This window comes from Panthera onca, chromosome F1, assembly GCF_046562875.1.
Source record: "Panthera onca isolate mPanOnc1 chromosome F1, mPanOnc1 haplotype 2, whole genome shotgun sequence".
Taxonomy (NCBI): domain Eukaryota; kingdom Metazoa; phylum Chordata; class Mammalia; order Carnivora; family Felidae; genus Panthera; species Panthera onca.
In genome coordinates, this window is record NC_138355.1 from 32,351,783 (window position 1) to 32,373,503 (window position 21,721).

At 46.6% G+C, this 21,721-nt stretch overlaps 2 protein-coding genes across 11 annotated transcripts in view; one reads left to right on the forward strand and one right to left on the reverse strand.

The window, feature by feature from the left end:
* Nucleotides 1–15,216, reverse strand: part of PROX1 (prospero homeobox 1) — a 52,126-nt gene extending 36,910 nt beyond the window's left edge. The window contains exons 1-3 of the mRNA XM_081791888.1: nucleotides 15,104–15,216; nucleotides 14,867–14,972; nucleotides 5,295–7,088 (exon numbers count right to left, since the gene is read on the reverse strand). Of these exons, the coding sequence (XP_081648014.1) occupies nucleotides 5,295–7,021 (1,727 nt within the window). The 5' untranslated portion in view covers nucleotides 7,022–7,088; nucleotides 14,867–14,972; nucleotides 15,104–15,216. The remainder of the gene's footprint in view (nucleotides 1–5,294; nucleotides 7,089–14,866; nucleotides 14,973–15,103) is intronic.
* LOC144614886 (uncharacterized) overlaps nucleotides 15,114–21,721 on the forward strand; it is a 171,944-nt gene continuing 165,336 nt past the window's right edge. For 8 of the 10 annotated variants that reach the window (XR_013553153.2, XR_013553157.2, XR_013553154.2 and 5 more), the window contains exon 1: nucleotides 15,114–15,221. The gene's annotated coding sequence lies outside the window, so the exon portion shown is untranslated. Of the gene's footprint in view, nucleotides 15,222–15,545; nucleotides 15,907–21,721 lie in introns of all 10 variants that reach the window. The other 2 variants (XR_013553155.2, XR_013553159.2) reach the window with 2 other exon arrangements.

Below are 21,721 nucleotides of genomic sequence, written 5' to 3' on the forward strand. Positions count from 1 at the left end.
CGATAATTTATGACTGACATACTTCTTGTGCCAAGGAAAGAGCTGAAAGGCCCTCCAGTCACCTCCATTAGACAGATAGACACGGCTAAAGGAACCCAGCGCACTTCAGGACCATCTGTCCAAATGGATAAGTGAAATAATAGTTGCAAGCTGTCTCCTATTGCCTCATGATAAGAGTTTTAGGCAAGCCCAAACTTCAGCAAACAGCCTCAGATCTGGGTTCTAATCTTTTCTAAAGGCGGTGAGATTAAAAAACCACCTTGCACACTGCAATTATTCGCCGGGAAAAGTAACAGAGTTTTAAAAATTTGGTGTCCTACAAAACAGACTGTTTTGCCGTGGTCCTCAGTGATAGAGGTACCAAAAACTCGCTGACACTTCCAATACACTTAAATGATCCTCAGAGGTATTCGTTCTTTTTATTTAAAAAAACAAAACAACACAAACTCTCCATCTTATTTTGATCAGGACTTAGGGGCTTTTTATTTCATGAAAAAATTATTCTAATTTGGGTTTCTCAAGCCCGTTTTGCTTTGAAATGCTTCCTGTCGGTGATACTTAGAATTGATCAGTTGAAATGGAACACAGAATAAATCTGTATCTCTTGCTCATCGTGTAATTAAGATAAAATTCCCATAAAATATATGTTTCTAATAAACTATTAAAAATAGCTAATGAAACATTTAAAAGCCAACAGTTAGATAATCCTTTTTTTCCTCCTCAAAATAAATCTGAACTGACCAATTGGTTAATTTCCCTTTTAAGTGCTTGTGCTGAAAAGCAACTGTTCTTCCAAGAAAGCACTAGCTGTTTCCAGGATACTTACACACGCACAATGACTCATGATGGAATAGATTCAGTAAACATACAGCTGTACTGAACACGAGCTAAGCTCCATTCAAGGCCAGGAAAGAAAATGAGCACAAATAAATATTAAGGAGGTAAGGGGGGTGGGGGGAGGGGGATGGAACGCAAACCAGATCTGTCCCGGCAGCTCATGTGGCTTTGCCTCAATTCTCTTAGCCATAGCTTTGTGAAGACAGATGACATTCAATTCTATGTGTAATGCAAAATAGACAATAACTGCTGAAACTTGAGACAGCTGCCAGGTGTAAAAAAAAAAAAAAAAAAAAAAAAAAGAAGAAAGAAAGAGAAAAAGGAAAAGGGGGGGAAGAAAAGATGATAAATCCATAAATTAATGAAAGACATCTGCTCAGGAATATAAAAGATCAGAGAAGGAGAGTACTGTGGCTGAACCTGAAGCGGTGTTCAAACAACCTGAGAATCTGAGTGTTGTCTGTTTACCAAGCACAGGATAACCTTACCTAAACAGCAGTGGCAGGGGAGGAACAGAGGCAGCGAAAAAAAGGCAAGTGCAAGAATATGTTGTGAAGGCTGGAGGAAGCGAATTCTTCCCCCCGCCCCCCCCCGCCCCCCCCTCCCTCCATGGAACCCCGAATTGTGGTTAGAGATTTTACAGGCTGCAGTGTTCCAACCAAATTGGATTGGGGCTCCTTACTTACATTTTCCAAAATGCTTTGAAACCCAAAGAATTTTAGCTTTCTCTGTATGCTCTGATTTGTTGTTTCTAAGAGATTTTTCCCTTGAATGGCGAGAAAAGATCTAACCTGTCTCATTTAATGAAAGTGATAGAACAAATTGTTTCTCCATTAAGGGGATCAGCACATGAAGGTGTGTCATTTGCGGAAATTAAAAAAAATGTTTTTGACTTAATAATTTGGGTGGGGGTAGGAACCTAGAGTCTCTCAGTCTGAAAATAAATGTTTTCCCCATAGCTAATACAGCTAATAGAATTACTATGGCCCCACAAGACTTCTAAAAAGGTCTATGGATTATTTCACATTTTAGAAATTCATTTTTAATCCATGTTTCCCAGTTGGATTTTAGTTTCAAATTACCAATTTCCCTTTCTAAACTTTACGTATTTTAAACATTCTCCCTAAAAGTCAAGTAGGAAACACTGGCTGTCACAGAGAACAGACTCAGTTTCTTCACCTGCACATCTTAAGGGCTTCTAATACTCCTCTTGTCCTTTAATTGGGTGTATGCAAATGTCCGAGGCCTGAACAAGGCTATTTTTCTTGAGATGCAAAGAGGGTGAATGACGAGGAACATCATGAAGAAAAACAACTGGCTGGCTGTTTCTTTTGGAATTTGAATAAAACTTAATATTTGATTAAATAGATTCATTTGCAAAGATACTGAACACATTTTTTTATATCCAAGACGTGAGTGAGCTCCTGGAGCAGGTGCACGGACATTGAGTTTACTGTGCACACATTCACTATTGCCTTCCTATTACAAAGGATAACGAGATAGTGCTTTTATATAGATTATATATGCTTAATGTGCTGAACCTAGAATGGATTTATCTGATAAGCTGGTATTCTTCATAGTTCTTATCTTGGCTACTTTGTTCAAAGACACAGATGATGCCCTTTGGGGTGTGAAAGAATCATTCCTTAGGCACTAAATCATTCATTTCTACTTGGAAAGCTATGGCTACAGATAAAAATATAATAATGGCAATCGTAGAGGTATCATTTCATCCCATTTCTACTCATGTTATTGAATTTTTTCCTAGGAGTAACTGTACCACCTGAAACTGAAGTAGACACCACTCGCTATGATTCCCAGAGACTTCTTTAAACTAAAAGCTTGAGAATTTTGCCTACGACGCCATCAGATAAATCAAGGGAAGGACCCATTGCCATTCCAGGATGGAGAGAGGAGAAAAGTGGATCCAGTCTCCCAACAAACACTCAGATCCTCACTGGCTTCAGAATCATGCGGATTATAGAAAGAGAAGCCAGCCCATCTTCTTCCTGAGAAATAATAATATATCAATGAGATAAATGGTTAAAAGTATGGCATAATCAAGGGGAAAGATACAGGAAGAGGGTCAATGGCCAGAAGGTGGAAAATGTAATCATTAACTCCAACAAGAGGCCAAAATTATTTCGCTTCATGAAAGAAACAGTTCCAGGTGTAAGCAACATTTCACACGAACACAGGTGTTTCCAAACCATCACTCTTCCACAGACTCTTACATTGGGAGGAGAGGGAAGTTATTCAGCTGAAGAAGCAACTATATTCTCCTTAAATCCTTTGATATGTATGGAAATAAAAGGAACTTCTTTCAATTCAAATCCTCTAAATTCCTCAGGGGATTTAGAGAGAGCGTGAGACAATGAAGGTAGCCAACACTTAAAGCAATCTAAAAGATTTCTTTCCTAGAAGACCCAACTTACTTATAAAAAAAAAGCACAGGCATAATTATCCGGTGACAATGAAAAGTCTAATAAACACACACACACACACACACAAAACCCATAAACTGGTTAAAGAGTTTTTAGTCCGCACTTAGGGCACTTTGAAATCTGGTTTCAAATGATCCTCGAAACAGGTATGTCCCTTCCTCTGCGTGTGTGTGTAGGAGACAGAGAGAGACAGAGAGAGAGAGAGAGAAACAACCCACCATCACGACTACTGCCTTCAAACTGGAGACGTCTGAGAGCAACAGGGTCTAGCCCTGGACATCATCAACCTTGTATGAGCCTCAGAAGATGCTCTTCCTGCCAAGGGTGAAAAACCATTCAAGACACTGCATCTTCTTCCTTCGCCTTTCTCATCACCAACACTACATTACAATCATTTTGACCAATGTTTATTGCCTGTTAATCACGAGCAAAGCATGGTGCCTGGTGCAGCTTTGGTTCATGGCTGGTAGATTAAAGTTTAGGTCTTTGAAAGGTAGAAGTTAAATCAGCAACCAAATCAAGACTCAGTTTCTATTTATATGTCTAAGTCCTCAACATCTTTATGTTCCTTCCTCTCATGACATTATTCTCTTCTTCCTCACTATGGAAAGAGACTGTGTTTCACTGCCCTAAGTGGGTCTCATTATTTGTGGCTCTCATTCACCTTATCAAAAATCTCCACAACTCTTCTGAGAGCTGGTTTGAAGGACAGCCTTCACTACATAGGAAAATGTATTTCCACCATAGCTGGGGCTTTGCACTTATGTGGCAGCCTCTGGAGTGGGCTTAGATACTAAAATGTCAATCTCTAGTCATCAGGACAATTGCTCAAAATCCTCAGTTTAGCAACAGCCAACTTAATTGCTAAATTTTATATCCATCTGGCAGTTTATTATAAAAGAAACACGCCTCTACGTGCCCCCAAATGCTACCATTCTACTACCCATACCCCAAAACACCAACAACCACAAGATTTTTAAAAATTTACTGAAAGGACCGATTTACAGAGAGAAAGAAAAAAAGTCAGTTAAAAATAGCTGGAGTTCAGGAGGGGTCTAATAAAAACTATAACTGGCATCTCTACCTAAAAGTCAGGTTCAAAATATAGAAGAGTCATAAAAAGAGCCATTTTTAAAGCTGAATACAGCTGAGTTTTATATTTAATTGTGCTCTCTCGCTTTCCAAAATAATTTGCTTTGTGTATGTTAGGACAAAAGATTTCTGTGTATGGCTGAACAGAGGTTAATCATGCATAGAGGCAGCTGCACCAAGATCCAAAGAACAGACCTTGGGTGAACGAGAGAGACCAAAGCTGTCTGAATAAATCAGTACCTGTACATTTCCTTAAAGAACAAACAAACAAACAAACAAACAAAAAGAACAACGACCCCCCCCACCCCCCATGTCTCACTTACAGATTAAAGAAAGAATCTAACTCCCCACCCATGTCCATTTTTCTCCCACTGAAGCCTCCCACCAGGAAAGTGCTCTTCATAAAATTTAATCGGGTCTTCTTTGCAGGGACCAGGGGCCTTGCAGACGGTTTAAAGAGGGACAATTCTTCCTACGGAATCTTAGGGATCTCAAGATTGACTTTTCCCTCGACGCCATTATAGAACGTAAAACCTTTTTTAAAAACCTGATAGAATTCAACGTTACAATGAGATTTTTTTTTTTTTTGTCCACCTCTGAATCTACTCCTAAAGAAAAAAAAGTGTGTGTGGGGGGGATAATACTGGAACAGCAGAAAGAGCACAGTTGAAAAGGGACATATTAAATACCAGCTCTTTGAGGCAATTAACAACTTGCGAAAGTTGCAAAGATGTGGGTTTCCTGGGACGCTTTTGTGCAATCAGAAGTGTGTTGATAAAAGCCTATTACTCTGGATAATAGAGAAGATTGCGTTCTTAAGAAGATACTAATCTACATTATTCTATATATTGTGGAAACCTGACCTTGGGGGAAGCCTTGTTTTGTTCTGTTTTGTTTTCCTCCAGGGGAGAATAAAAGGATATTGCACTTCCCGAATAAGGTGAGATTTCGGACATGTCTTGAAGATCGCCACACTCGGACTTGATGAGCGACAGGGAGAGCCCTTCTGCGGTGCTGGGTGGGTGTGCTGGTGAACACGGATGGTGGCTTAGATGGTGGGATGACATCTTCGTCCTCAGACTCGTCGTCTCCCTAGTTAAGTCTAAGGATTCAGGAGAGGCTCTGTCTTTTCCCGAGAAGGAGCCGGAGGGAGCACCTAACGGACTCTGAAATGGGTAGGCCATCAAGGGAAGGGGGAAGGGGTGGCGGAAGGTAGACGTGGTGAAGCCTGCGGTGGCAGAGAGAGGCGACTGGTGCAGGGGCTGGTGGTGGCCGCCGGCCGGGGGGCCGGAGGCGGACTGGTCGGATGAGTTTTTGCGGACAACCAGGGGCAGTGCTTCCGTCTGGTCTGTGGAACTGGGCATCTGCACGTTGCCGAAGGTGTCCAGGGGGTTCGGAATGATGACGTCGCCAAAGCACTGCAGGCGCTGGTTGGCGGTGTGGAAATTGTGGTTCTCCCCGTTGACCGCGAATCTGGCCTGGGGGATCTGGAGAGGCGGGAAGACCTGAGGAACCTGGCGGGAGGGTTTGGCTGAAAACACTTTGACCACCGTGTCCACCACTTGCGACATGGCGGTGTTCAGTTCCTGCTTCAAGGTCTCGGCCAAGTGCTTGCCTTCGGGTTGCAAGGGGTTCGGCCCGTGATCTCTTTCTTTGTTGTTGCCTTCTCGTTTCGGCTTGTTTTCAGCCAGCTCCTGCTCCCGGATCAGGGCCCGGGCCCGGTCAATGAACTGTCCTGGGTCTAGCTCGCACATCTCGTTGTCTGACCGCCCCACGGAGTCCTGGGCCCGGGCGTCCAGCATCTCCGAGCGCATGCTGTCTTCAGACAGGTTGCCATCTTCATCATTTTCGGAATCGGTGCTGTCATAGATTTGGTAGAACTTCTCCTGCAGCTGGCGCAGCTGCTTCTGCATGTCCTCCAGCTGCTGCTTCAGCTGTCGGCGCTCCTCTCGCTTCTGTTCTTTTCGGGCTGAAACCAGCTGCTGGAAACTCTGTTGCTGCTGCTGGGGCAGTTTCTGCTTGCGTTTGTTTTCTCTGTAACTTTCTCGGGGACTCACAGACTGCGGGGCCATCTCTCTTTCATTTTCATTGCCCCTTAGTGCCACACTGGGGGAATGGCTCATACCCCGAATTATATTCTCAACCCGGGCGCGCTTCGCTCTCAGGTGCTCATCACATAAGCGATCCATATCAAACTGGCTCATAGTAGGCCTGCCAAAAGGGGAAAGACACTCTGGGGGGCTGTCTCTTGAAGAGTTGCTGCATATATCCTCCTGATGTACTTCGGATCCTGTGCTAGAGAGGCCGCTGGCTTGGAAACTGGGCTCCGTGCCACCATTTTTGTTCATGTTATTTTTCAACAGCTGGGAAATTATGGTTGCTCCTGGAAAAGGCATCATGGCATCTTCATACGAGTTCGCCCTCTTCAGCAGCTTGCGGAGTACATTTGACTTTTCCCCATCTGCATGCTGCACCACTGAATACTCAACATCCTGCTCAGAACCTTGGGGATTCATGGCACTAAAAAACGTTGCTCTTGCCTTAGCAAAAAATGCAGATGCTGTCCCTACCGTCCTTTTCACTCCAATGTCAACTCTTCTCCTCTTGGTTTGCCGGCTTAAGAGGGCTGTGCTGTCATGGTCAGGCATCACTGGACAGTTATTGTGCCATCTTCAAAAGCTCGTCAGCTGGGCACAGCTCAAGAATCCCGGGACCCTGGCCAACAGAACAAAAGGACTGATGAATCATTTTCTTTAAATTTCTCCAAATTTCCTGACCTCAATCCTGAATCAAATGCAAAATGCATAGGCTCTGGGATTTATGGCACATTACAATTATTGCAATTTATTATGCACTCTGCTTGAAATGAAACATTTTTAAATATTTCTGCTCCACTGGTTTAAGATGGATTAAGATTAAAAAAAAAAAAAAAGCAAAAACTGCTTAAGCACCAGTAATATGATTCTCTTTCACAAATGCCTAAAATGATACTGTTTATCTTCAGAAGAAACAGTAGATTATAAGAACACAGCCTCTGACAACCAATTGATTAAATTTTGGGCATTGAGATTCATATTACAAAAGAAGATGAAAGTGGTCTCTACTTAAGATATAAGGTTCAATTTTGAGGCTGTGTGAAATTTGGAAGAAAAATTCCATTTCTGAATTAAAATTATTCTGGTTCTAATGCCCTTAGAGGAGAAAGACTCGAAAGTACATGCAAATGCTCAACACGCCCCCTTTATTACTGAATTTAAAAATATTTCTGTCATATCTGAAATGGGAGGGAGAACACCCCCATCAGCACCTTTCCAATACAAATGGTCAATTTAACATTGAAATAAACGCACACATATTCATTTCACAAGTCTGCTTATTTAGCATGGATGTGCATTTTTATTAGTAAAATCACATTGGAAAACACGATCTATTGCTATATCTTAACGTAAGGGTGAGAATATTTATGAATTTTCATGATGTCCTTTTGATGACTTAAATGACCACAAAGTTGGACTCACTGTAAAAGAAGGAATTGCCACATTTCAGAAATCAGTATGGGGAACAATAAACTGAGTGAGGCAAGGATAAATGTATCTTCAGTATTAGTTCTCTTCTGTTAAAATCTGCCAAAATAATACTTCAAATGCCTAAAGAAACTTTAAAATACACATCCTTTGTGAATCTTTTTTCTTATGCCAAATTCAAGGTGGGGGGAGACTAAAAGAAAGTAAATAAAGATGCAAAAGCATCAGTCAGATATATGAGAAAGAGAAATATCTTCTCTGCACATGAACTTCCATTGTTTCTTCAGGACACAATAGTAAAAGAGAATATCCTTCCTTGCATTTTATGCAAGGCACCTGACATATTTTGTGACTTATTACCCAGTGATGCTAACCCCCAATTTTGTGTGCATATAAGATGTCATATCTTTTTTGCTTACAATTAACATTTTATGAAGAAAATGAAAATATTTTTTTCACACAGGGTTTATCTAATATTAAACTTCACGTTTGCTTAACAGAGCACATCTTCACAATAACAGGGTCTATTGCCAAAGGCAGCGTGCAGAGTGTTTGGAACGGTTCCCATCTCTTTCGGTTCACCTGTAAAAACATCTACGTGCTCCCTAGGACTGCATCTGTGGCTAGTTTTAAAGAATGACTATCCATGCAAATAGGCATAATTTCAGCAGGAAATAACCTGTAAAAATCAAGAAAATGCTCAATGCTTAGATGACAACGTGTGGGTTTTTTATTTTTATTTTTATTTTTTACTCAACAAAGATTCCGTCATGCATTCCTTGTTCCTGGTTTCTATGTGAAGACACAACATTTTTTAAAAAGCCTGTTCATGCAGGCAATATGATGCTTCTTTATATGTTTTTGTATGCTTAAAATTAAAATACTTTTTGTATGCCTCAGGATAAAATTTCCCAAAGTTGGAATGGAAACAGATCTTAATAACTTCAATATTGGGTTCAAAATTGAAGTCGGAATGATGGTGCACCCTCACACATCAATAATAAAACTGAGTTCAGGAATACAAAAATGCAATGACAAATATTTCGCTAACACATTGGATCCCATAAATCAGGTGTAGCCATCAGGTGAGAAAAAGAAAAACACCGAGGCAAACAAGAAAAGAAATGGGTTATTTTGGAGCCCAGAAAGATTTGCACACTGGGGGTAGGTCTCTGCAAGGAGGACCTCTTTGTGTGTGTATCAGCTTCCCCCCAAATAGAGTTCATTGCCATTGTTTTAAAATTTTACCTCTTTTCTTTTTTTGTGTGCAAATTCTCTTCTCCTTAATATCACCTGAAAAGCACAGGGATCTCTAGTCAAAACACTGAACAAACTTTCCGCAGTCTTTTTTCTTCCTCTGTTCAGCTTAACCCCCAATCTGGATTTTTCTCCTGCCCATCCTTGCCAGGGGACAAGCATCTCTGCAACAGGGGCTCAGAATGACAGGCTGGTGTAAGAGATGCGCACAAGGTCATCCGCAGGCATCCTTCCTTTCCCAACTGTCATTTACCTCTGCGTCAACTGCACTTCCTCTCATAGCCTAGGTATCAACAGCTGCATCCCTGCCTCGTGCCCAAGCCAAGAAGAGGGCTGTGCTCTTCCGAAGGCAGAAAGAAATGATACTCTCATTTGCAGTGGACAGTAAGTGTTAATTAAACATGTTTGGTGGGTCTCCCAAGAACCAAATACCCTGTGACTTCCTTCAAATTCACGAATCTAAACAGATTTTTTTCCATCCCCTGTCAACCAGTCAGCATTTTTAGATTAGATAATGATTTGCTTCTGTTTGGGGCTAAGAGAATATGGGAATCCTTTTAGGTCTTGTTGTAAAATGTCCAGCTAAGACATAACAAATAGGACAAAACAAATGGGAAAAAGTATATATTCTGCCAAGACCAGACATTATATTAATAGGCATGAATAAATACAGCTCTCCATATAGCTAAGATCTAAACTTAAAAATAAAGGTAGAGGGGTAGTGCACGCTGGGACCATAACCCATGGAGGCAATAGACAAGATTAAGTAATTATAACTGGGTGACATAATACTTGATTAGCAAATTGATTCATAAACAAGAGATAGATGTGAATGTATTTACCACATAAGAAAACGCATTGTTCAACGACTATCATATAAATTAAATCACTTGAAAACACATTTAAAGGTGCTGCCATGGGCTTCCTAATTCAGAATTTAGAGACTGCTATGGACTGACTTTATCACTGATCTCATCCTGTCCATTAAGATTTTTAAAAATTCCTTTATTTCTCAACAGATGTCCTAAGTCATAGTGTTTCAACTACAATTATTATTGACTCTTATTGTATTTTGATTTTTACATTTGTTTTGAGTTTAAACAGGCGAGATGAAACCTTTTGATTAGCCCTTGGAAACAGTAATATCAGCAAGTATGCAGAAAAAAATCCTGATGTAGAATTTGAGCCCAAATGTATTACTGTTTGGATACATATATTCTGTTCCAGTAAACTCCTCTTCAATTACCATGAAAACCCATACAGAATATTTTTATTCTTAAATAATTTGTCACAGCTAGCATTTGGTATCTAAGTACTCAACTGCTTTATAATTCCTATACAGTGATTATCTTGACATAGCAGCTTCCTCCCAGAGAAAGATAAGAACAAACATCCAGGTATAATCAAGTCAGATTTTAACTACTCCAAAAGATTCATTAAGATCTGAATTATCTCAAGAACGTCAGGTAGCTTAACATGGAGAATGCTAAGGAACTTGATGACTTAATGTTAGAAAAGAACTTTCAGCGAGGAATTTCAAAGGGATTGGAGTAGAAAGTGGCTAAGTGCTCTACTTGAATAAAGAAGTTATTTGGGGGAGGGGATTACAACTTTTACGTATCTATCCGGAGTCCAGATTCTGGACAAAGAAGTGTTCATCATGGTAATTATCCAAATAGTTTAGACAAATCTTTTATAAGACAGGGTGAGTGTAAGGTTGGCATGGTTTCCTGTTTGGATAACTTAGATTATCTGTCTTTGTTGGTAAAATTATTTGAAGAAATTGCTCAAGCCTACACTTTACTTCTTATGGAAAACAATCTTTGAATGGGCCTCTAATCTACTTGGGTCAACCTGGTTATGAAATTTCGAATGCACTATCACTAACAAAGAACATCTTAAATCCACCTGAAAATCGGTAATTCAAGGCAGGGGGGTGGGGGAGATCAGATGATTTGATTTAGGTAGTCTCCCCTAAGGCCACCAAATCATCAAATCTTCCCCCTAACCCCTCTTCACTGTATTCAAGAGTTCCTTTCTGCTAATTAGCAACTTTTCCTTCAGGGATGTTTCTGCTTGCTGTAAGGTTAAGAAAGCGTTTTATGTTTAGTTTGAAGAACCCACTTGACAGAAGTTCGTACTTCAGTTAACTGAGATTGTATCCTCAAATCTCATATCAGGTTTTAAAATTTCCTATCATAACAGAGTTCTCATATCATAACCGTTTCACTTAAAATTCCTCCAACCTATCAAAAATTCTGTACGTTTTTCACCTGCAAAATGAACACAGAATATTTTCTGAGACATGCCTAAAACATTCATTTGCACCAATAATTCACCACATTAGTAAGTAAAAGAGTAAGAAACGATCTCAAGAAAAAACACACTTTTTTTCTTTTTTGTAGAAAATTCAAATACTCTAAATGTCCTTTGAAAGCTTTAGACTACACTAGGCAATAAGGTTGGAGAAATTCCTGAGGTATCTGTCCTTTCCAGTTGATACAGGTACTTAATTGGAATCCAATAATAATATGTCACGCACAATCCATCTTTATACTAGGAAAACAGTCACATTTTATAATTTATTTTGTTAATCCTAAACCTACACATTCCTTCTATCAACAGTTGAAAATGCAAGACAATCCCTGAAATGATATAAGAAATTCATGAAAAAAAAAAAAGGCCTATTTGCACTTTGAACAGATAAAGAGAACCCCGGCAGCTGGCTTACGTTTTAAGATTGCAAGTGCTACTTCTAGAGGAACCATGCTAGGAAATGAATAAAGTGAGAACAGAGATGCATGTGACGTAGGCATGACTTTTCTTCTCACAAGGTGATGATTAAACTAAGCAGAATTCTGCATAATGGACACATAAACATACTAGTAAGTACCAAGCACAGACAACCTCTATCAAACATAAAGGAAATGGACATATCCATAGATGACGTGAAAAAACTTCGCAAATATCCAAGGCAAGTATTGAGGGAGGGACTCTGAGGTTTTAAGTCTAAAGGACAAATGACACACAGTATCTCATTTTCATGAACCCACGATCGTCACCCAAACAACAAAGACAACCGATAAAACCATTCACCATCTAACCTATTTCTATGTAACACAAGAAGTAGCCTGTTTAAAGAGAAACTTAAAAGGTCAAGTTTGAATAATCCAGATATAGTGCTTCCACTGAATTCTCCACAGCTTCCCTCACACATCAAGCCACGGTCCTTACCCTCGCCGATTTTACCATTATATAAATGTGGCCACGTTGTAGCATATGGACAGGGTAACACCAATGCTCCGCTTTTCCTTTCTCACCACACACAGCCCATTTCATTCTGAAAATACTCAGAAGTTCTTGCAAGAAACTCCTCACACAGCTGATTGCCTGCATCTTGCATCAAACAGAGAAAGCGCAGTTACCTCTCACGTACTTGAGATTTTCCTTCTCCATCAAAGTAATAACTAGGACATCTGGCACATGTCTGGTACAATGACAGGCTCATTCTGCTTTATGAGAGTATTTAACATAGGACTTGAAAGAGTTTATGCACATACCTATTCTTTCTCGGCAGAGAGAAGGCACGCTAAAAAGATAAGCTTTAACAACAGTAACACTTTCAAATGACTTTGGTATTCTTGGCAGTTACACACACCGCCCATGGCCGCCCAAAACACACAGGCACACAAAAGACGGCTCTCACCCACCCCCCTTCCGCACCACGGACCTGGGAGATAGGCAGAAACTATAGAGGGAAGCAGAGGGAAAGTCAATCTCTCTCCACCTGCTGCCTGAAGTGGGGGGACTTTCAGCCGCCTGGCAGGCAGAAGCCTGAGACACAGCCTCAGCAGCAGCCTGCCAACATCCTTAAGGAAAATAAACAAACACATACCAACTTATCCCCCACCCCCAAGCAAAGAACTCACATGGCCGGGCTCAAAGCATAACAACAGCCCAGTTCCCATTAGCCCGGAGAATCCTATTAAGCAGGGCACCCATAAATTCATAAACTTCTGCAACCCTGGAGTGCGCATTGTGGTCTGGAGCTGTACAGACACACACAGACACAGAGGAAATCTGCACCTGTCTTTCTTGACCCAACACACCTGTCAGGCCCTGCCCATGCACAGCGCTCTACGAATAGACTTTTGCCTACCTAGTTTAGGAGAGGAAATTATTATTATTATTTTTTTTGGTAAGGGAGGTTATAGGTGGGAGGGAAGGAGGGGGGAAGGGAGGGGGAGAGAGAGGGAGGGAGAGAGAGAGAGAGAGAACAAGAGAAGACACTTATAGCCTTGACTTTGAGAGAAGGCCACCCTGTGCTTGCACTGTTTTTATAAGCTCTGGGAGACAACACAGACCTTCTTGGAAAAATAAAAACAAGCAGGTGAGCTCCCAGCCTTCCCCCAGGCGGAGCAGGGTTCTGGACTGCCAAGAACAGCAGTCTCACACTCCAACCTGCCTCCTTGGGCTATTTAAGACGATCGCCCAACCGCTCCTCCTCCTCCTCTCTGCCAGCCTGGAGGACTCTCAACTTCCGAAAAAAGCTGAGAAGTGGCGGGAGACGTGTGAGTCTCTCTCGAAAGCTACTCCCCCTTCACCTCCCTCCCGCCATTCCCTACCCAACCCCCCCCCCCACTCCGAACCACGCTTTCCACCGGCGTTCAGTTTTAGCAGGAGTAAGTGGCTAGCACGCCAGAAGAACCAACAACTTGCTAAACTGGACTTTGGGTGAAGTCTCCCCCCCACCCAGCGCCCCCCTGCCTGTCCCCCTCCTGGTGTGTTCAGCCAAGATAGCAGCTCTTCCCGCCCTCCTCACCATTCTCCCCGGTAACAATCACCCTCACCTCTGTTCTCCTCCCTCCCCAGTCCGCTGAACTGGGGCACAACGGCAGGTACCACCCAGACAAGACCAGATCCCAGCAGCCCCGCGGCACACACACTGCCAGCCAGGGCTGTGAGAGTCCTCGCGTCGCAGATCCGCAGCCCAAGAACATCCCCTACCCCCACCCGCACCGCCAGCACTCGGTCCCCCGCGACGCTCCGGCCCCATCCCTCCACCACCGCCACACGACCTCCTGAGGCTCCCGCGGCCGCCTTACCCAACTCAACTTGACCTAGCCCTGGTTCCTCGGAGCTCTGGAGAGGGACGCCGCGCTGCTTTCCCGGGACCATCTCTCCACCGCTCCAACCCCGATTTCAACATTGCGGCTTCGACAGCGTTTTGCGAGTAAAGTAACAGAGCGCCCCCCTCCTCCCTCCCCCCTCCTCCCTGCTCCCCGGCCCTCTGCTGGGGTTCAAAAGGAGAAGTGAAAGGTATGCAAATGACAAGCAAATTGGAAGAGCCTGGAAGAAAGGCAGCTATAATAAACAAGACAAAGAGAAAGGACGTGGGGGCTGGCCCAGGAGTTTTAGCCGGGAGAGACGGGAAGGATGGGGCTTGGCGGAAAGCGGGGATCCAGGCGAACAAAAAGCGACCCGGTGCCCCTCGCGGTCCTCTCTCCCGAGAAGAGAGGGCAAGAAAAAGAAGGAAGGGACGCAAACGCCTCCTCACAGCCCAGGAACAGTACACAAAAGGTGACAAGATCAGCGACAAGTCCAGCAGTATCAGCCTCCCCCGCCGCCCGCCCCCCCCCCCCCCCCATCGCCACCACCACCCCAGCCACCAGCAGGAAAGAGAAAGAAATAAAAGCCAAGCGGATCACTTACTCTTAGGAACTGGGAGGAGCGGAGCGCTGAGTTCCACGGAGGCTCCTGCTTACAAACTGTTTAGAGCCTATTTTATTATGATTCATTTAAATAACACCATTTTCTCCTGGAAAAAAAAAATGTTTACACGGGCATGAGTAATGGGAGTCTCTTTTCTTTTCTTCCCATTCAAGAACAAGCCAGGACAAGTGATTCTGGAAAAGGGGAGGGGACTGGCGAGGGGGAGAGGATACTTACGCGGTGCAGAGGGCAGTGGGACCGAGCGTGGTTTTGCCGGCAGGGAGAGGAGAACACGCGCGCGCACACACGCGGCGGTGTCTTGCGGGTGATGAATGTGATAATTGGACCGGGGCCGGTGAGTGCGCGCGAGCGAGCGGGGCGAGCGGGGCGAGCGGGGCGAGCGGGCGAGGGAGAGGGGACGGTGGGAAGGGTGGGAGGGGAGAGGAGAGGAGAGGAGAGGGAAGAAGACGAGGCAGAGGAGGGCAGGGAGGAGCGGAGAGAAGAGAGGAGAGGAAGGAGGGAAGAAGAGAGGAGCCGCGGAGAGGAGCCGAGCGGAGAGGGAGCGGGCGGCCCGGCGAGAGCTCTTTTGCGCCGCTGCGCTTCCCCGGCTGCAATGGTGTATTATTTCAGAGCGCTCCCTCAGCTGAGGGCTCCGCTCCACAACAAGATTTACTTTAAGACACAGCTGAAGGAAACAGGAAGACTGCACGTCACAGTCTGACTGACGTACCCGGCCCCAGCACCCAATCGCGAGGCGCCTTCGGATTCAAGGGGGGATAGCGAGGCAAGAGAACTTGGGAGGAAAAAAAAAATATAAAAGGGGTGGGGGGTGAGGGGCTGGGAGGAGAGGAGGGGAGAGGGGCCCCGCGCTCCCCCTCCCCCGCCTCCATCCCCGGCCCCCACCCCCGCCCCCGCCCTGCCACCGCTTCGGGGCGACTGGATCGCCGCGCCGGGGCCGGAGCGAGCCATCTGCGGGCACTGTGCAAAGCGGGCGACGGCGCGAGCGGCGCTCGGCTCACACTCGCTCGTCCTGGACGCAGGTCCTTTCCCCCCCCCCCCACCCCCTCTCTTCCTTTCCCAGATACAGCTGATCGAGTTCACCGAGTGGCCGAGCTTGGAGCAGACTTGGGTGGAGAAAGGCACGGAAAAGTATACTGGAGAAAAAGTGGGGTTTTAGGGGTGGAGTGGTATAGGAGGAGGGAGTGGGGAAGCTCGCAGGTCGTTCCACATTTTAAATGATCACAGACAGTATCAAGAATACATGTCACCCTTGCTTGCTTTTAGAGGCAAAGTGGACAATAAAATACAGGTAGGTTTGGGATTTAAATAATACGTGCCAGAGGCTTCACTTGGGCTCCGCTGCATCTGGTAGCAGACCAGTATTGGCTGAGTTCCAGTTAATCTCCCGTCAAAATTACTAGGAAGAAGAGTATCTGCCCTTGGTTCTTCTGATTGTAGGTACAGCAGCCTTTTTTTGGGGGGGGGGGGGGAATGTTGCAAACATTACCTCGCAATTATCCCTCACTAACTCACTCACCCCACGATGACCAAAGAGAGAGGTTTCATACTGGAGTACACAATTTTGGCTCCTGGGTAGCCAACTTTAAAGTTTATTAAGTAAGAAATTTCAAACGCTTAAATTTCGGGCTTCAACGTAAAGCTATAGAAAATGCACTTTGGTTAGACATCTCTTGGAGGAAAAATAACCAGGGAGATTTCTTTAGATAACGTGGCTCTTAAAGAGCTCCTTGGAGGTTTGCAAGTTACAAATGCGAAGGGCATTTCTAGCCGCAGCCAGAACGTGTCTTTCACCGGGCACAGTAAACGGCTTTTAATAAAGCAACCGCGTTTATGACCTAAAGATCCTATAAAAGCCAGGACTTACAAGGGCTGAGAAGCAGAAATACTCGTACCTAGTCGATTAGACACTCAGTTTTTAGGTAGGATGGGAACAAGTATTTTTTGTATGTTCCTCGAGTTCAAGCAGATCAAAGGTTTGGGACAACTGTCAAGCAGACGTTGGTTGGGACGGGGCGTGTTACCAGTACACAGACAGACAACCACCACCATCTTCTGCCACGCACATATACCCCTTTCCTAGGACGTTTACAATTTCAGTCTCAAATTCATCACTGTGAAGAAGTCTTCTCTTTGAATAAGAATAGAGATGGTAACACGCCTGAGACTATACTCTGTAGGAAACTTTTGGCACAGGATTCAAACATTGAGAAGAAGAAGAAGAAGAAGAAGAAGAAGAAGAAGAAGAAGAAGAAGAAGAAGAAATCAAACCCGCCAGGGTAGGTGTCGAGGGTAAGAAAAGAGGCTTGCTTGAGCATCCCCCAGCCTTCACTTCTCTCTTTCTGCCGCCCCCAGACCCTCCCTCCACACCATTTCGGAAACGACACAGATGCGGGCAAACACATCACCCGCACTCCCAGTGATCGGCTATTGTATCAAGTGTTTTAATCGAGATGTGACAATTTAGGCTGGGGACAGAAATAATCTATCAACATGCCCATTAGATGCAGGGTGGAATAATGCTTCTATTGGTTGGGTCCTTTCGAGGTAAGCGGGTGTATTGAGCCGGGAAATTTGGGTTCTGTGAATGGATCGAGGCTACTTCCTTTCTGCCTTTCCGTCCTATTATTTTCTTTAAGTATCCCAGTTTGTACATATGTTAGCGCCAGCCCACAAATAAACTGGCAGGAGTAGAGGATATATGCCCTCCACACCTTAAAACCATCTGCTCAGTTTGACATTTACAAAAAAGGAAGGAGAGAGCAGGGAAGGAGGAGGGGGAGAAGGGGGAAGAAAGGAAGCCGAGAGGGAGAGAAAAGATTCAGAATCTGCAAGGAAATGGCTTGAACTTCAGCCCACAAGTTATGTTAGTTACACCTAGCGCTCGGTTTGCACATTTTGCACACTCTACGCCCGGGAACTGGCGGCAGGAAAAGTTCCTCGCGAACCCCAGTAAGCCTTCTGTCACTCTCGGGGGGAAGGCAGGCCTGAGTGCAAGTCGGGGTAAAGCCGTCTGGCAGACAAGGAAGCTCCCCCACTCCCAGCCAACGCCGCGGAGGCTCGCAGCTCGCCACGCTCCGCCGCGGCAGTTCGCAGCCCGCATTAGGGCGCAAGAACTGCTGGTTGAAATAGGAGCGCGCGCGACGCTGGGCAAGCGAGCTCGGTCCGAAGCCCAGCTCCGTGAGCTACGTACGCGGAGCCCTGTCCTGTCCCCTGCTGTCGGGGCGCCCTACAGGCCGGGCTCCTGGTAACCTCTCTTGCCCAAGCTGCGGCGCTCTCCCAGGTCTTGGGACGCTCTAGAGCAAGGCGTGAGGCCCGAGCCCCCTATCTCGGGCGACTCCCGGTTTGTTTTCTGATAGGGGAGAAGTGATCAGTCAGGTCGGAGACGAGAAGTCGCCTAGATACTGGCTCCATCTCTGAAACCAGCGGCCAAGCCTAGGGTCAACTCCTTCCTCTGTCCATTGGAAACACAACCCCAGTAACTTAAAAGTTAACACAAGTTCTGACCGCTTTTCCAACAAACCTCATCCATGCAGACTGCCTTTACTTATTTATGGGAAGGGGGATCTGCTGCGAGTTCTTAGTCAAACTCCTGCAGTCGTCACTTGTGCATCTGGTCCTGGGTTAAACCCACTTTGCCTTGACCTTTCCTCGGTGTGTTTCCGCCCCCCTTCCCCGTTCTTAAAGCCTTCAGATGAAGCTAGGAGGGAAGGTTGCATATAAGTAATTTAAAACCTTACGATGAACCATCGTCAGATCCTAAGCAAACCAATTCTGGGAACTTCAGCCAGATCCAGTAGAGAGGCAAACGTGGGCGTGGATTTCGGAAGAAAGATGCTGAAGATCCCTGCCTGGACGGACACGCACACAAAACCATCCACTATCCAGCACCACCAGCACCACCCTGAAGAAGGGAAGAGAAAGAAAGAAAAACCAACTCCAGGGTGCAGGCCGGCCTGCTTCCGGCAGTCTAAAAGCAGACTGACCGCCATTCTCTCCTTCCCCACCCCCCTAGCCCCGGTGCCCAGTGCGACGCCAAGCTCAACCTGGATTTGTTCTGAATGGGGGGGAAAGTGAAATGCCACAAGATCAGTAGCAAGTAGCAGCTGCAGCGTTTCTCTCCTGGGAACCCCACTGCTTAGAAGCCTCCCGAGTGATGTTTGTTTAACCAACGGCTTTCAAAGTAAACAGAGGCGAAGCGCTCCAAAGAAGTTGAAATATAACCCTTACAAGAATTTGGGGCCGGAGTGCTGGCGGAAAAAGTAAAAAAAAAAAAAATTTTTTTTTTTTTAAATAATAAAGCTTCCATCCCAAATAAGAGCCCACCACAGTGCCTAAAGGAAACTAGAAGGGTCACAAAAACATAAATTTATCGAAAGGATTCATTGCAGTAAAGTGACCTCAAAATCATCCTTCGTCCACAAACACACACCTGCGGGGAGCGGGGTTGGTTGTCAGTGACTTGAAGGGGCACACTACTACTCGATTTTAGGGAAGTGGGCGAAAACAATCGAAGGGAGGTGCTTTCCCAGCCCTGCAGTAGAAAGGAGTAGGCAGGGCGCTCTGCGCCAGCCCTGGCTTTGCCTCAGGCACCGAACTTTCCAATATCAAGATATTAACAGATGGTGGTGAGCACATGGAGGGCTGTTACTTACATAATCCAGCCACTCCGCCCAGCCGCGCTGAAGCCGGCGAGGCGCCCGCCAGGCCGCGCGCGCGCCTTGCGAGGGGTGCTGCTGTCCCCCGAAATAACGTGCTTTCCCCTCCAACCCCCACCCGGTTCTTTGGGGGCCAGGGTTTGGAGAGGTCGTGCTTTCAGAAAAACATTCGCATCGATCGGGGTGTGCTTTACTTTCTTCAGTCCACAGTAAAGAAGCTGGAGACCCAAGGGCAGAGGGAAGCGGAGGGAACGCTTTCGGGGAGAGCCGGACGCCGTCCCTCGGTATGGGTGGGGGGGGGGGGTACACGGGAGTGGAATGTTCGCAATTTACATCCCTCCTTCTTTGGCTCAGTATTAGCAGATCTTTCCCAGTCACTGAAATACAAAGGCAGGCTCGGGCCGCGGCTGAGGGGGAGCGGGGTGGGGTGAGGGTGTGAGTGCGAGGGGACGCCTCTGCACGCGGGGGCGCAGTGGGCAAAGTTACGCAAAGCCTCCGGGCACCGCTAGGCTCCCGAGCTTCTGCAGGTTTTCAAGCACTGCTTCTCGCACGCGGGGAGTCCCTTTCGGCTGTGTGGCCGCCTGCTGCCTTCACGGTCCCAGCCACCTCCCCCGAGGCCCGGTCCCTCCCCGTGTGCCTGTGTACCTCCGCCCGTGGGTCGGGGGGCGCGTTTGTTTGCCGAGCCTCTCCCTGACGGCGACTCCGGCCGCCGAAACCCGTGAGGAACACGCCTCAGTGGGCTGGAAAAGTTTCGGGTTGGGAGGGAAGGGTGGGAGTCGCCTCTCCTGGAACCCGGCGCGAGCGGGGCTGCCTGGCCGGCGGCTACCTCCCGGTCCCCTCCTCCCTCCCGGCCCTTCCTTTTTCGCCGCGGCCCCGCGCTAGGTGTCGCGGCCTCTCGGCCCAGAGACCCGGAGCGCGAGGTGCGGCGGCGGCGGCGGCGGCGGCGGCGGCGGCGGCGGCGGCGGCCGGGAGCCCCGAGCGGAGGGCACGCCCCTGCCGCCCGCGCGGCCCCCGGGGGTCCCGCTCGCCCCGCCCGGGCTCTGCGGCCCCCGCCTCCTCCCGAGCCGCCGCCGGGGCCGGAGCCCCTCTCGGCTGGCCCGCGCGGGGCGCACGCCGGGAGCAGAGGGCAGCCACCTGCTCCCCGGGCTGCGCGGGGCAGCGAACATCCGACGCCGCCCGGGCCCCGCGGCCCCGCGGCGCATCCCCCCGGCCCTCCCCCCCCTTCCCCCGCGTCCCCGCTCCGCCACCGCCAGCCTGTTGCTGCGGGGGCCGTTCCGGCGGCGGCGCGCCCGCACCCGGGGACGCGCTCCACCTGGGCGACGGGGGCCTCCCCAGGGACCCAAGGAGGGGCGGGGGCCTTTGAAAGGATGGAAGAAGCCTCCCCTCCTGTCCACCCCCTTTCTGTTGTCAATTAAGGACATTTGGCCGTTACCCCCAGCTTCTCCTTTCTTGGTGTTCAAGTCCAAGGTGTGAATTCCGAGGAGGTGCTCGATTTTTGGTGATTTGGGGTGATAGGACTTAAATTACCCCTCCTGTCCACCTTGCTAGGCTTTTATTCAGGAGCGGATTCGAGATAAATAGGTGTAGGCCTGGCACAGGGGGAAAAGCGAAGGAGGCTCCCAGTTTGGATTTATTTGGGGGGAGAGAGCGTGACTCTGGAAAGTTGCATTTTGTTTAAATTAGAGCAAGAGAGAGTTGAAAGCCAGATTTCTATAATTTTTTCTGGTGATATTTCTTTTATGAAGTATCTAAGTGTCTGTTTGTCATCATTTTGAGATCAAAAGGAAAATCCATATGCTGCATAGTTTTTCGAAATTGCTATTTAAATATGTTTTAAATGTTTTATCCAACGTGGAGAAGGCCGCTCGCTCGGAGGCAAGGCTGGTAACAGGGATAGCGGGATGGTTTGATGTGGAGCAGTGGTTCCCAAGAGTGGCCCATAATCAGGAGTCACCAAGGGAGCTTTTAAAAAACAAAGATTTCTGGGCCCACCCCACCAAGGGAAATCAGTGGGAGGACCTGGGCCTCTGGGGGTCATGCTGTGTTTCCAATTACTGTTCAGTTACTGATCAGTGACCTTAGGTGTGTTGCTTAATCTATGTGAGCCTCAGTTCTTTTTATCTGTTAAGTGGGGGTAATATCCAACTTACGGAGTTGTAGAGAGTGTTATGTAAGTAAA